Source organism: Schistocerca cancellata, chromosome 9 (assembly GCF_023864275.1).
Source record: "Schistocerca cancellata isolate TAMUIC-IGC-003103 chromosome 9, iqSchCanc2.1, whole genome shotgun sequence".
Lineage (NCBI taxonomy): Eukaryota > Metazoa > Arthropoda > Insecta > Orthoptera > Acrididae > Schistocerca > Schistocerca cancellata.
In genome coordinates this window covers 249,814,034-249,826,861 of record NC_064634.1, presented here as the reverse complement: position 1 = coordinate 249,826,861, position 12,828 = coordinate 249,814,034, and the positions used below count along the sequence as shown (strand labels likewise).

Here is a 12,828-nt window from a genome sequence, read left to right as displayed (position 1 = left end):
AAACAGTAGATCAGAAGTTTCAAAAGAGAGAATGAACATGTAAAATACTGTTTATTTCTAGTAATATTTGGCAATCTCGATCATTAACAATACCTCCACAAAAAAATGAATAAATATTTCAATTCTTTATTTATTTTTTGTAGTATAATAACAAAAATAAAATCACAGTTTCTTGTTTTGTTGAACTCTGTGAACAAACAGCGCCTCTTTTCTTCTTATACCCTTCTACAATTCTACAAACTGTTTTTTTTTTAGATCCCTTAAAATACTGATTTACATCACTTGGACAATTTTGTGCAAGTTTTTGCTTAGTAGTTGTTGACATCCACATTTTTATCTTTACAGATGAAGCAGAGCTGCAATAACAACTCTGTAACTGCAAACAATTATTTAAACTGTTGGCTACAAGTTTTACATCCAACAATATAAACTTACTATGAAGCACTAATTTAACCTTATTTATTTTATGTTTTGAAATTTGTAAGAATAAAGTTTTAGTTTTTTTGGATGGATTCTTCACACACAAACAAGAATGCATAGAATAGTTTATAATTCCCTCTTTAGCATGGGATCTCAGCAAAATAGCTTTCTGAAAGGAAAGAGTAAAATATGTGCAAATGTAGCTTGCATATCAAAATAAAACAACCTTCCATATTTGGAAATATATGTAATGACAAAAAAGTGTTTCACCTGACTAAGCAATTTATAATGTAATCATAGTGTAATACAGAAGGAATATCATTCATTGTCAGAGTTCAAAACTTAATTTGCACAAGATCTACAACAGTTTTTCCATGCCTTTTTGAGGCACTGAATTTCACAGATGACTCTTTACACACATGTACATATTGCAATTATTGGCAGTATAACAACACAGAGCTTAAAAGCTGCAGTATCATTTTCATTAAATAAAATAAATGGTGTCTCAGTAGTGCTGAAGCAGTTTCGGGACTAGAAATTCTTGAAACTGGATCAACAAGCAAGGAATTCAACATTGTTACATTTAACTTATATACATCTTGAGTTGTTATGTTCAAAGAACTTTTAAGACATTTTTCATTTGGCATGTATTGTTCCCTCCATATTTATGCTTTTGAAGCTGTGTGTGCATTGAAACCAAAAGAAGATCAATAACAACTTGAAAACTTAATCTCAAATAATGAATAATTAAGAGAGAGTGAGATGTGGGCGGGGGCTGGGGGGAGAGGCCACACACACACACACACACACACACACACACACACACACACACACAGAGAGAGAGAGAGAGAGAGAGAGAGAGAGAGAGAGAGAGAGAGAGAGAGAGAATGTAAACCACCTACTGTAGTTAAATATTACCAGAGTTTGATAAACTCTATAATATTGCTCAAGATGCTTTTACATTCTCTGATAATTTATGCATACAGTCATCTCTGAATGGCACTAACAACTTAATCTGCTTGGATTTTAAAGAGAAGATGCATACAATATTATCATTAAGAACATGTAATAAAGAGAGATTTCACTGCAAAATATGCATCATAAGAAAGACAACTGCATAAATGTCAAATCGCGGCTTATCACACAGATGTATTCCCTTCAGGATCATCTGAGTACAACTGAAGACAAGCAGTACAAGTGAGGCAAAAAGAGTCTCTTCACGTCATCTGCTTATATGGCAAGAGAAACAAATAACTTATTATCCTTTGATCTACAAAATAATATGAGAAACAGAAGATGACTGAAGGTACATGTCACCAATATCAAACTGAAATTTAATATGTGATTAAGAGTTTTTTAATTGGTTTTGTCTCATTGGAATATTTAACGTCAACTAATATGACATTTTAAAAAAAATCATATATGATACTTTTACTTGTCTAGTAAACAAGAAATGAAATTAATTATACACATATATACAGACATAAAAATGTGAATGACTCAGAACATACATAATAAGTCAATCATCATAATGAAAGTTCACTTGGTAGTGAATTTCAAATTACAGATATTTACATGCACATTTCAAAAATATATTCACATTTATAACCTATGACGCCATACCCTGATGCAGAATTTATGAAGCACCAATGTACTCTCCAGCTGAAACATCACATTAGATATGGCATAACAGACAACAAAGTATAGAACATATCTATTTTTCATTTACAAGCATTCAGATAACATCATATTCTTAGTAAACAACCATTGAATATTGCTTAGAATAGCTTCAATAATCTCCAAGCAAGCAATTTTAAGTAATATTTATATGAGGGATTTAAGAAAAAAAATATTTAGGCATGTGCTACATTCATCATAAATAATGAGATCACAATTAAGATGTCATAACCAGAAACTATTGCTGCAACAAGATCAATTCTTTGTAAGTTTCTTAATTTAAACATGATCCACTTATTAAATCCTACATACTAAGTAACAATGACTCAATGAAAATAAGTTATGTTTGTGTGTTCAACACACTTGTAAATTTGGCTAGGCAGTGCAATACCTAATGCACAAAAAATTGCTAATGGAGGCCATTTCATATATTTTCTTCTTTAAGTAGCTTTAGATGTTTTGTTTATTACATTGTGGCAACAGATCTACAATGTCATTAGTTCATTGTACGAAGTAAAGATAAAGGCCACAGCACTGAACATTAACTTCAATAAAAAAAAATATTTACATGAATGTACACACCATCATCATAAATATCACATTCTTATAGTGTGGGGCAACCAACGGCTGATATCACCAGTGTCATGTTAGGGCCACAATAATATCTCTAGACTGTCTGACTGCATCTTAAGAAATAGATAACAGATTAAAGGAACAGTAACATGCTGATTTTCAGCACACGTCTAAAAGGACATCTTCACCGAGACTCTTTGAACACTACGTCTCTTCTGCTGGATACAATGTGGGAATTCTGTCTAGATCCAAATCAGCATCTTCCTCTTCAAGGTGTGGAAACAGACGCGTTAAAACAAAGTAAGCAACATCATAGTTACTCCAGTAGGCAGTATGAGATGTAAGTGCTGACAAGTAACTGCCACCCAGATTTGTCTCCCGCAAGAGGTAGTCAAGACGGTGTGGTAACTTGATGTGACCTAATGAGAAAAGAATACGTTGATATATTTTCCACTACTGCAGCAGAAATATGTTTACAATTTCTAGTTAAAAATTGCACAAAATTCTATACATAAAATGTGTCTGAAATTGTAATGGAAATAATGAGAGATTAAAAAAAACTGCTGGAAACACTAGGTTTAAGACCCTGGAGTCACTCTGAACAAAACTTAAAAGCTTAACAAACTGGGAATCACTCTTCAAATCAAATTTACACCTGAATAATTCTGCTTTGTTTGATCTACTTATGTGTTTATGAGTGTTAACTTACCACATAAGTGAATACCATAATGTTTTCCTGCTGCTCAAGTCTTAATGTAAATATTGCACACATAAGATTAGATTCATTTAGTCACTGTGTAGTTTGTTTAGGTATTAGTGATAAATATCACTTCTGTAATATAGTAACAACTGGGTTTGTCTACTGATGCTACCAGTTAAACATGGATGTAAATATTCCCTTAATGTTGTGTTTGTGCTGCAATACCATGTTTAATGTAACTAAGACAGAAGGTTTAGTTGCTGTCTGACATATAAGTAAATATTTGTAAGAATAATCTTGAGACATCCCACATACCAGCTGAGCTCTCCACAGCATGAATATAAGAAATACACAGATCAAAAATATTGTGGAAAGCAACTATGCTAGAATCAGAAATGAAAGTCATCATCCACTACACGGACTTCCAGATGTTTCTTATTTCCAGCCTTGCCCTTACATTATTCATTCATAGAAAAATGATTATGTATGTACTCAGGATGCATCTCTTTCTGTTGACAGAAGACCTACTCCACACGTGTTGAACTGTAGGGAGTATTTACCACAGGGGATCATTACTGCACTACATACAAGATTTGTTCTCGTACTCCTGCACTGGCAAATCAAACTAAAATAAAAGTACTTTTGAAAATGTTGGGACTAACCTACAGCCTAGCTTCTGACCAAATTAAAATTCTATCTCCACGTGAATCTTTCACTCTCACCTTCTATCTATTTTTCAAGACATGTAAGGCCTGGTAATCCTGTTTGTTCTAAACTGAAGACATGTCTGCTTCAACTGAAGTTTTAGAGACAGTCTTTTTCTGTAATTTTAAAACTGATTAAAATTCCCTTGTCAGTACTTAATGTGTTTAAACATGTGTACTATATTCATAAAGGGAGGATTACTGGCAAATAGCTAGAAGAGAAGATCCTATAAACATATGCTCATAAACAAATATGAGGGTTAGAACTTTAATAGTGGCAACTATTTATTTACAACATATACAAAACAGACAAATTTTCCAAAGCTTTCCTGTCCTTCAAAGCAGTCACCAGCATTGTGTATAACCCACTGTCAGCAATATGGAAGTCATAGGACACCCTTAGCAGCGCCAGTTGTGTCGACAGTTTGAGTGAAGCGGTCTAGTGTCCATCAAACCTCTGTAACAGTTCTGAAGTGAACGCCATGAAGTACTGCCTTGATGTCAGGAATCAAGCTGAAATCACAAGGGCTTAAGTCCAGGGAGTGTAGTGGGTGGTTCAGCATTTCCCAGCCCCATGAACTGAACAAATTAGTCACAACTTGTGCTGTGTGCAGCCAAGCATTGTTTTGTAAAGAGCAGAAAGTGTTGATGCTTATTTTCCTCAGGTGTTCATTTTTAGAACACAGCCTGTGACCAGCTTAGAGAAAGAAGTGGTGACAATTTCTGCAGGATCCACCCATCATTTTTCAGGTCAATGCTTGGACACACATTGCACAAGCTGTGACTGATTTGTTTGATTGATGTGGCTGGGAAGTGCTGTATCACATACAACACCCCCCAGCACTTGTAACTTCAGTACAATTCCTAAGATGAAGGAAGCACTTCATGGTATTCACTTCATAACTTCACCAAGATTTGTCAGACGATAGACTGCTGCACTTGAACTATCAACACAACTGGTGTTGCTGAGGGTGTCCTATGACTTTGACATCACTGGCAATGGGTTATACACAATGCTGGTGTCTACTCTGAAGATCAGGAAACTTTGAAAATGTATCTATTTTGTATAAGTTATAAACAAATCCCAACCCTTGCACTTTTTGAGATACAGGTGACTTCACCTGTGTCACAAACAGTCAGCACTCACTGGTGTGGCTATATTTCTATTGATGTTTATTGATCAGTACTTATTGGTTGTGTTTGTTGCTGTCAGGTATAACACTTACAACTGCCTTCTAGATCAGACATTCTAACTACTAAATCTGATTTTGTGCTGGCATCGTAACATAATTAATCATTGTATGCAAGGGTACCCATTTTGTAGTTTGTAAGGGGGAGGGGGTGATGCTACACCCGTTGGTATGGAGTCTTTTTAATATTTTGGTAGACAAATGGCAACTTGTAAGAAGCCACAAACAGCTACAGTTCTGACCCTGTTAAAAATCTGCATAATACTGACTTTTAAATCATTTTCTTGAAAGAAAAAAATCTGACAACACTATACTGTTTTTCCTCTCCTTGAGAGTCACAGCCTCCCCCTTGCCTCCCCACGTATGGTCACTTTTGATTCCATGAAGTGTATATAACATAAAAAATGAAATGGAGTTGCTATTATATGCAGAAAATTGTAGTTATAGTATTCTTCTTCTATGACATGCCAACAGTGTTAATTGAAAAGCACATGTTACAATGCCAAATGATATTCTCAGTGCTGCATTCTACTCAAAAAAATGTTCAGCAGGCTGTTCCAGCAACTTGCTGCTATGGGATATTTCTTAATAAAAACAAGGACTCATTGCCATTTATATCCCACATATGGAGGAGTGAGTTATGCAACAAGAAGATGATCTTGAAAGAAGTGTGTAAAGATTTGAAACAGCTGAAGGCAGAAACCATGCTCTTCCATGATCAACTCTCCACAAGCATTTACCGCATCCAAATCATTTACAGTGCAAACAAACTCTCACACCTTAACACCACCATGCCAGGTTACAGTTCTATCAATGGGTTCTATGATAGAATACTGAAGATATGTTCACTGAATGGGACAACCTACCACGAAAACCATGAATGGGCAGACACAAATTCTCAAGTGATCATGGAAGCAAGGCACAAGGTTCATTTTAGCACCAATAAGCAGGCAGGAATTGTCGGTGACAGACTCATAGGGCAATACAGTTTACCAGACCAACTAACAGGTGTTGTGTATCTGCATGACGAATCACCTATTTTATTGGAGAATGTTACTCTTATATAATTACAGTGACATGGTTTGTGAAAGACACGACATCTCTCCATTTTTTACACCTTGCATACCATTACCTAACATGAATGCTTGATGACCAAGACATTGGTCAAGAAGATCCAGAAGCATTGACTCCAATGTATCTGATCCAAGTGTCTTTCAATTCTGGATATGGGGGTATTTAAAGTCACTGGTGTATTTCACACTAGTCAATAACGTGCACATGTTAGAGGAGTGTGTTTTCACATCTGACAAAATCCAAGGGCAGATGTGTGCATTCACATAAGTTAATGATTCTTTGAGGGTGAAGGCTGAAGGATCTGTAACAATGAGTGGTAATATACAGCACCTCCTGTAGTGACAACAGACAAATGGCTACCATACATAGCTTGAAAAAAGAAGTGTGGCACCGAGAAGGGGAGGAGGAAATGAAATGAAGTTTCACTCACATGTTGAGAAGATATGTAACGTTATTTCAGTGATTCGAGAATCAAGTAAAATTTACAAAGAACTTGGCAATGTGAGCTTACTTATCAGTATGACATTACAGATTACTTGCACTACCACTGTTTTGAATGCCTCACATACACAAGGTAACACATTGCCCCGTCATGTAATCTATTAAATTTAGGCATGACAGCTATTTTAATTTTGTAACCTACTTACTGACGTAATAAGTAGAAAAAAGATTGTTGCAGAAGGATTAGCGATTATCACCTTTCGTGGCATCAGGAATTGGAGATCCTGGTCCATCACGAGGTTGCCAGCTGCTTCTCATGAGACCCCACAAGCTCCACCCTCCTATGACTGAATTGTCTGTACTAGCACTCACTGTGTCATTTGAAGCACCTGATGTTGGCTGTACGGAACCAGCAGTCGTGGGAGCTAATGGTACAGTTGTTATGGCACCATCTGGTACTAGTGGCTCAGGGAGCAAGTCGTCATATGAAGGCATTGTTGCAGCTGAACTGTATGCATGTATCTGCAGTGGAGCCACTTTACTGTACTCGCGGACTAACAGTGGCTCCATTCTGCAAAATTTTAAAATATACATATGTATTAGTTAATACTATCATGATACTCAGATATCTTAAAGCAATTACTACAATTATTTTAAAACTAAATCAAAGCAAACTACAGAAAGCAGTGAACAGAGGTCATCTGTCTTCAGCTCACATGGTAATACCTTTTAACTTTTTAAGTGGAGAAAAATGATTTCAAGATGTCCTTTCTAGTCCTTTCACTTCCCTTCTAACAATATACTTTCTACATTGAAAATATAGTGACAAATAATAATGAATACATTTAATGGCACACAGTTTTACAGCTTATTAGACCAGGGACAACATCTAAGTTCCAGTAAAAGATGATCTCAATAGTATGTTAATATACATTAAATTGGAAATACCAAATAAACTTTGTTTGAAGCAGATCATAATGTTTCTATAGTGTTTGAAGCCGATTAAACTTTTCATTCCTCATTTGAGAATGATTAGTGCAGTACAATAATGTGGGTAGCCAGTACTCCAAAAGCTAAATACTGATTTTGATGTAAGTTAATAGCTAAGAATTTGCCATATTGTTAATTTATTAATGCAGGAGAGGACTGAAAAGAAAACATTCAAAAAACAGAGAGAGTTTGTCTGTGGCAGGAGAAAACAGAGAGAAAGGTAAATACAAGGTCTGGTCAGAAGAGGAAAGCTTTGGAAAGTGACAGGAGAGGAATAGTGATAGTATGGGTAAAGGAGTTATAAGATGACTATAAGAAATTGCAAACAATGTAATTATGAGAACAGAGGATATACTGAAAGAAAAATTAAGGCTTAACAACCTGTTGGCAACAAGGCCATTAGAGGCAGAGCACAAGCTTTGATTCTTGTTGTCAGAGTAGCACTTGCACACAACGTCCTCAATTCTTGATGTATACATTCCAAACTCTGTTTTCTCCTACAATTTTTGCCATCTATGGACACACCTCTAATAATGTGGAAATTATTTCCTGTTGTCTTTACACATGCTGTACTACCCAATCCCTTTCTTTGGATAGTGTTTTCCATACACTCCTTTATCACTAATTCCACAGAGATTCTCCTCATTTCATATAAGTCCATTAAATTTTCAGCACCCTTCTGTACCACCACATCTCAAATTCTTCAGCCATCTTAGTTTACAGTTTCCCCCCGATTCATGAAGCATTTCCATGCACTGCTGTACTGCGGACACAAATTCTCAGAAATTTCTTTCTCATGTTAAGTATTACATTTAATCAAGCAATGGGAAGTCCAGCTTGGAACACCAGCAATATTATGAAAGGGATAGTTGATACTTAACATAAACACAATGCATTGAGTTACAGACAGACTGACAACAAGACTGCTACATGTAAGCTTTCAGCCAAAGTCTTCTTCAGAAATGAAAACTGCACATTCATTCACACCAACAAGCTCACCTTACACACATGGCCACTATCTGCACACACTCCGGCCAGAATGCAACTGAAACACATCGAATGGGAGCAAAAGTCTGGAATGCAGCAGAGAGGGAGGGATAGCATGGTACATATGGGGGAAGAGGAATCAGTACTGCCTGGCGGAGCATCCAGGGACTGAGGTGACAGAATAGGGCTACCAGGCATAACATCAGGAAGCTGTGAAGGAGGGAGAGGGGGAGGAAGGAGTAGAAAGGAGGGGAGCAGAGAAGGGGAAAAGACTGGTGAGTGCACTGGCAGGGAGCAGTACACAATCACGGTGAGGGGAGGCAAATTGTGAGGAAGTGACAGGACAGAGGAAGGGGATGCTGTTGGGTGAAGTGTGTGGAGCAGTAGGTTACTATAGCTTAAGGCCAGTATGATTTCAAGAGTACCGGCCGGAGTGGCCGTGCGGTTCTAGGCGCTAGAGTCTGGAGCCAGGCAACCGCTACGGTCGCAGGTTCGAATGCTGCCTCGGGCATGGATGTGTGTGATGTCCTTAGATTAGTTAGGTTTAATTAGTTCTAAGTTCTAGGCGACTGATGACCTCAGAAGTGAACTTGCATAGTGCTCAGAGCCATTTGAACCATTTCAAGAGTGGAGAGTGTGTTGTAAGGATAGTTATCATCTGGGCGTTTCAGAAAAGCTGATGGTGGCAAGGAGGATCCTGATGGCCTGGGTTGTGAAGTAGCCATTGAAATCAAGCATGTTATGTTCAACTGTGTGTTGTGTACAGGGTGGTCCACTTTGTTCTTGGCCACAGTCTGGTAGTGGCCATTCATCTTGATGGATAGCTGGTTAGTAGTCATACCAATATAAAAAGCTGAGCAATGGTTGCAGCAGAGATGGAAATGACACAGGTGACATGCTTTCACAGGTGGCTCAGCCTCTGATGGGACAGACAAACAGTTTTCCTGTGCCATATCCCCACATACCCCTAAATCCTCCCACCAACCTCAAGTACTAGCTACAAAGGATCACCCCTTTCATCATACTGTACCACCCCTGACTGGAACAACTGAATCACACCCTTCATCAGGGCTTTGATTATCTGTCATCATGCCCTGAAATTAGGGACATCCTACCCAAGATCCTTCCCACCCATGCTGAAGTAGTGTTCTGTCGCATACCCAACCTCCACAACAACATAATCCATTCCTATGCCACTCCCATTTCCAAACCCTTGCCACAGAGATCGTGCTCCTATGGAAGTCCTAGCTGCAAGACCTGTCCAATGCACCTACCAAAACTTCCTGTTCCAGTCCTGTCACCTGTGAAAGGAGCTATGTCATATACTAGCTCTGCTGCAATCATTGCACAGCTTTTTATATTGGTATGACTAATAACCAGCTATCCATCAGGATGAATGGCCACTGCCAGAACAAAGTGGACCATACTGTACACAAAACACAGTTGAACATAACTATTTTTTTTCCTTGGAAAAGACTTTGGTTGAAAGCTTATATGTAACAATCTTCAAATGACTGGAGAAACATTCAAAATAGAGCCATTTCTATTTTGAATGTTTCTCCAGTCAGTCGATGGTTGGAGACAAAACAACATTGTTACAGGTAGTCTGTGAAAACCAGTTCATAGATGTTGGCCACTGATGAATTGTGTACACAATTGGAATCAAATCCATCAGCGTCAATTAAACATGATGTATTGAAGCACCAAAACTGGTAGCCATATCATAAATAACACTGTACGGATGACTGCAGGTATTCCATTTTATTACATCTCTTACTGCAGTAAGGAATTCTACCACCCAATTACTGAGCATACTGCATACCATAACACAAATGACTTCAAAAGCTGCTGTAGTATTCACATCAATTAAATGGCCCCAAGCACCATGATTTCTAGACTGTATAGTCGGAAATGGTCCCTCAACATATTCTTTGTTCTTGCAAACCACCTGGTCTAAATCTCTGCTTGTCACCTTTCCCATCATTTTCCATATCATTTCACCATTTCTCGTCTATCCAAACACTGTACTAGTATTTCTCCCCACATTCTCCCACCCCCTCTCTGTACCACAAAAATAGTTACCATACCCACCGATGCATTTGGGTGCCTGTGAGTTTGCGTGTGTGTATGTACATCTGGGGGGGGGGGGGGGGGGGGGAGAAAAAAAAACCGTGGCTCTGAAGCTAGTAATTTCTTTTTTACTGTTGATGTGTTTCTATCTGTAATGCATCAGTCAGTTACAGGTGAATTGTTGTTTTTCTCATTTTTGTTATTGCTTCTGTCCTGGAATTTCTACTGCCTATTTATGGCCAATTAGCCTTTACATCAAGACGTGTACCTCGAGGTGAATGGTGTATGACAGTGAAGAACAATGCTCCACACTTGCTGGTAGTATAAAATAAAGGAATGTTCTTCCAACCTCCTTTACTAAATTTTCAATAGTTTCGTATGGTTTTGTTTAATTCATGTTTTCCAAAAATTAACACACACTGTTTTTGTAAGTATTTCATGAGTTCACCTTGCTCGAGAGCAAGAACCAAGTGTCCAGAATCTGGATCACTTCTGTATTCATTCTGTACAGGTAATGACATCCAGTGATCAAAACATTATGACTATTTTAATACTTGGTTCTGTTCAAAATGTGATAAAGTACCACAATCCTACAACATAGTAAACTTCTTTGATTTTCTGTACTACTCAAACATAGTTATCAGTGTAAGCTAGTGTATATTGATTGTATTTCATCTCTATTTCTATTTCATCACTATTTCTTTACAAACAAACACACACATACACCACTGAGAACCATACAAGTAGCACTGAGTGGCTATAACCCATGTAATCAATTAGATGCTTGCAACTGAAGATCACCAATAAATAATTGTTTATGTAGTTGTATGTGTCAAGAATTTCTAGATGGATAATTTATAATGAAATTAACACATCAACCCATGACTTTTAGGTGCATAAGAAATGTATGTATTCTCTCTTAAATGATGAATTTTTTAGAGCTTGGTAGATATTTGGCTAACAATTCAGGCCACTGTTACTTGCAAATTACTTTCCTGTACCTCATACCTACACTGTATGACTTGCCTCCCCTTTTAGCATTGCTGAAAGCAAACACACAGTGGTGTGTGGAAGCTTGGCAATTAAGTGGTCCAGCTGCCTATTGGCCACAGTTTGGGAGTGGCCATTCATATGGACATACAGCTTGTTAGTGGTCATTCACATGTAGAATGTCGCACTGTGTGTTGGTAGACCACTTGGCTGCTTTCACAAGTGGCTCTGTCTTTGATGGGGAATGATATGCCTGTAACAGAACTGGAATAATAGGTGGCAGGGAAGATGTATGAGGCACATCTTGCATCTAGGACTATTAGAGGGATATGAGCCATGGCAGTAAGGGTGGAATAGGAATGGGCAAGGACATTGCTTACCGTATTTACTCGAATCTAAGCCGCACTTTTTTTCCGGTTTTTGCAATCCAAAAAACCGCCTGCGGCTTAGAATCGAGTGCAAAGTAAGTGGAAGTTCTGAAAAATGGTAGGTGCCACCACAACTAACTTCTGCCGTCGAATACATGTAGCGCTACACATGCTTGCTTTGCAGGCACAAAGATAAATACTGGTGCCAAAACCTCTGCGTCAGTAAATAAATTAAAAAAAAGGTGGAAGACGAGCATTTTTTTCTCCGCCCCGAGTTTCGACCACTGCATTTTCATACATTATCCAACGAAGTAAATACAAATTCCGTATTGTTCATCTTCAAATGTAGCAGCATTTCAATGTACTACTAAAATCCGACTGGGAAGACTGTTTGGGGTTTTTGTCAATATGGCCAACTCTACGTTCTGAATTTTTTTCCTAGCTGTGAGAAGAGATGGTTGCTAATAGGAACCTGATGAAATATGAATCACATGCAGTATTCTCTTCACCATAAGAATAATATGAATATAAACATTCTGCCATGTATTCTTTCGTGTTTGCTGCTATCTCATTTAAATCCTGTCTGCGTAATAAACTACGAAACTAGAGTGAGACAACAGCAAACGCGGAAGGATATACATATC

At 37.7% G+C, this 12,828-nt stretch overlaps 1 protein-coding gene across 1 annotated transcript in view; it reads right to left on the bottom strand.

Moving 5' to 3' along the window:
- Positions 1–207: 207 nt before the first annotated feature.
- The window catches only part of LOC126101357 (phospholipase DDHD1-like), a 181,296-nt gene continuing 168,675 nt past the window's right edge, over positions 208–12,828 (bottom strand). Inside the window, exons 10-11 of the mRNA XM_049912025.1 lie at positions 7,037–7,350; positions 208–3,089 (exon numbers count right to left, since the gene is read on the bottom strand). Of these exons, the coding sequence (XP_049767982.1) occupies positions 2,875–3,089; positions 7,037–7,350 (529 nt within the window). The 3' untranslated portion in view covers positions 208–2,874. The remainder of the gene's footprint in view (positions 3,090–7,036; positions 7,351–12,828) is intronic.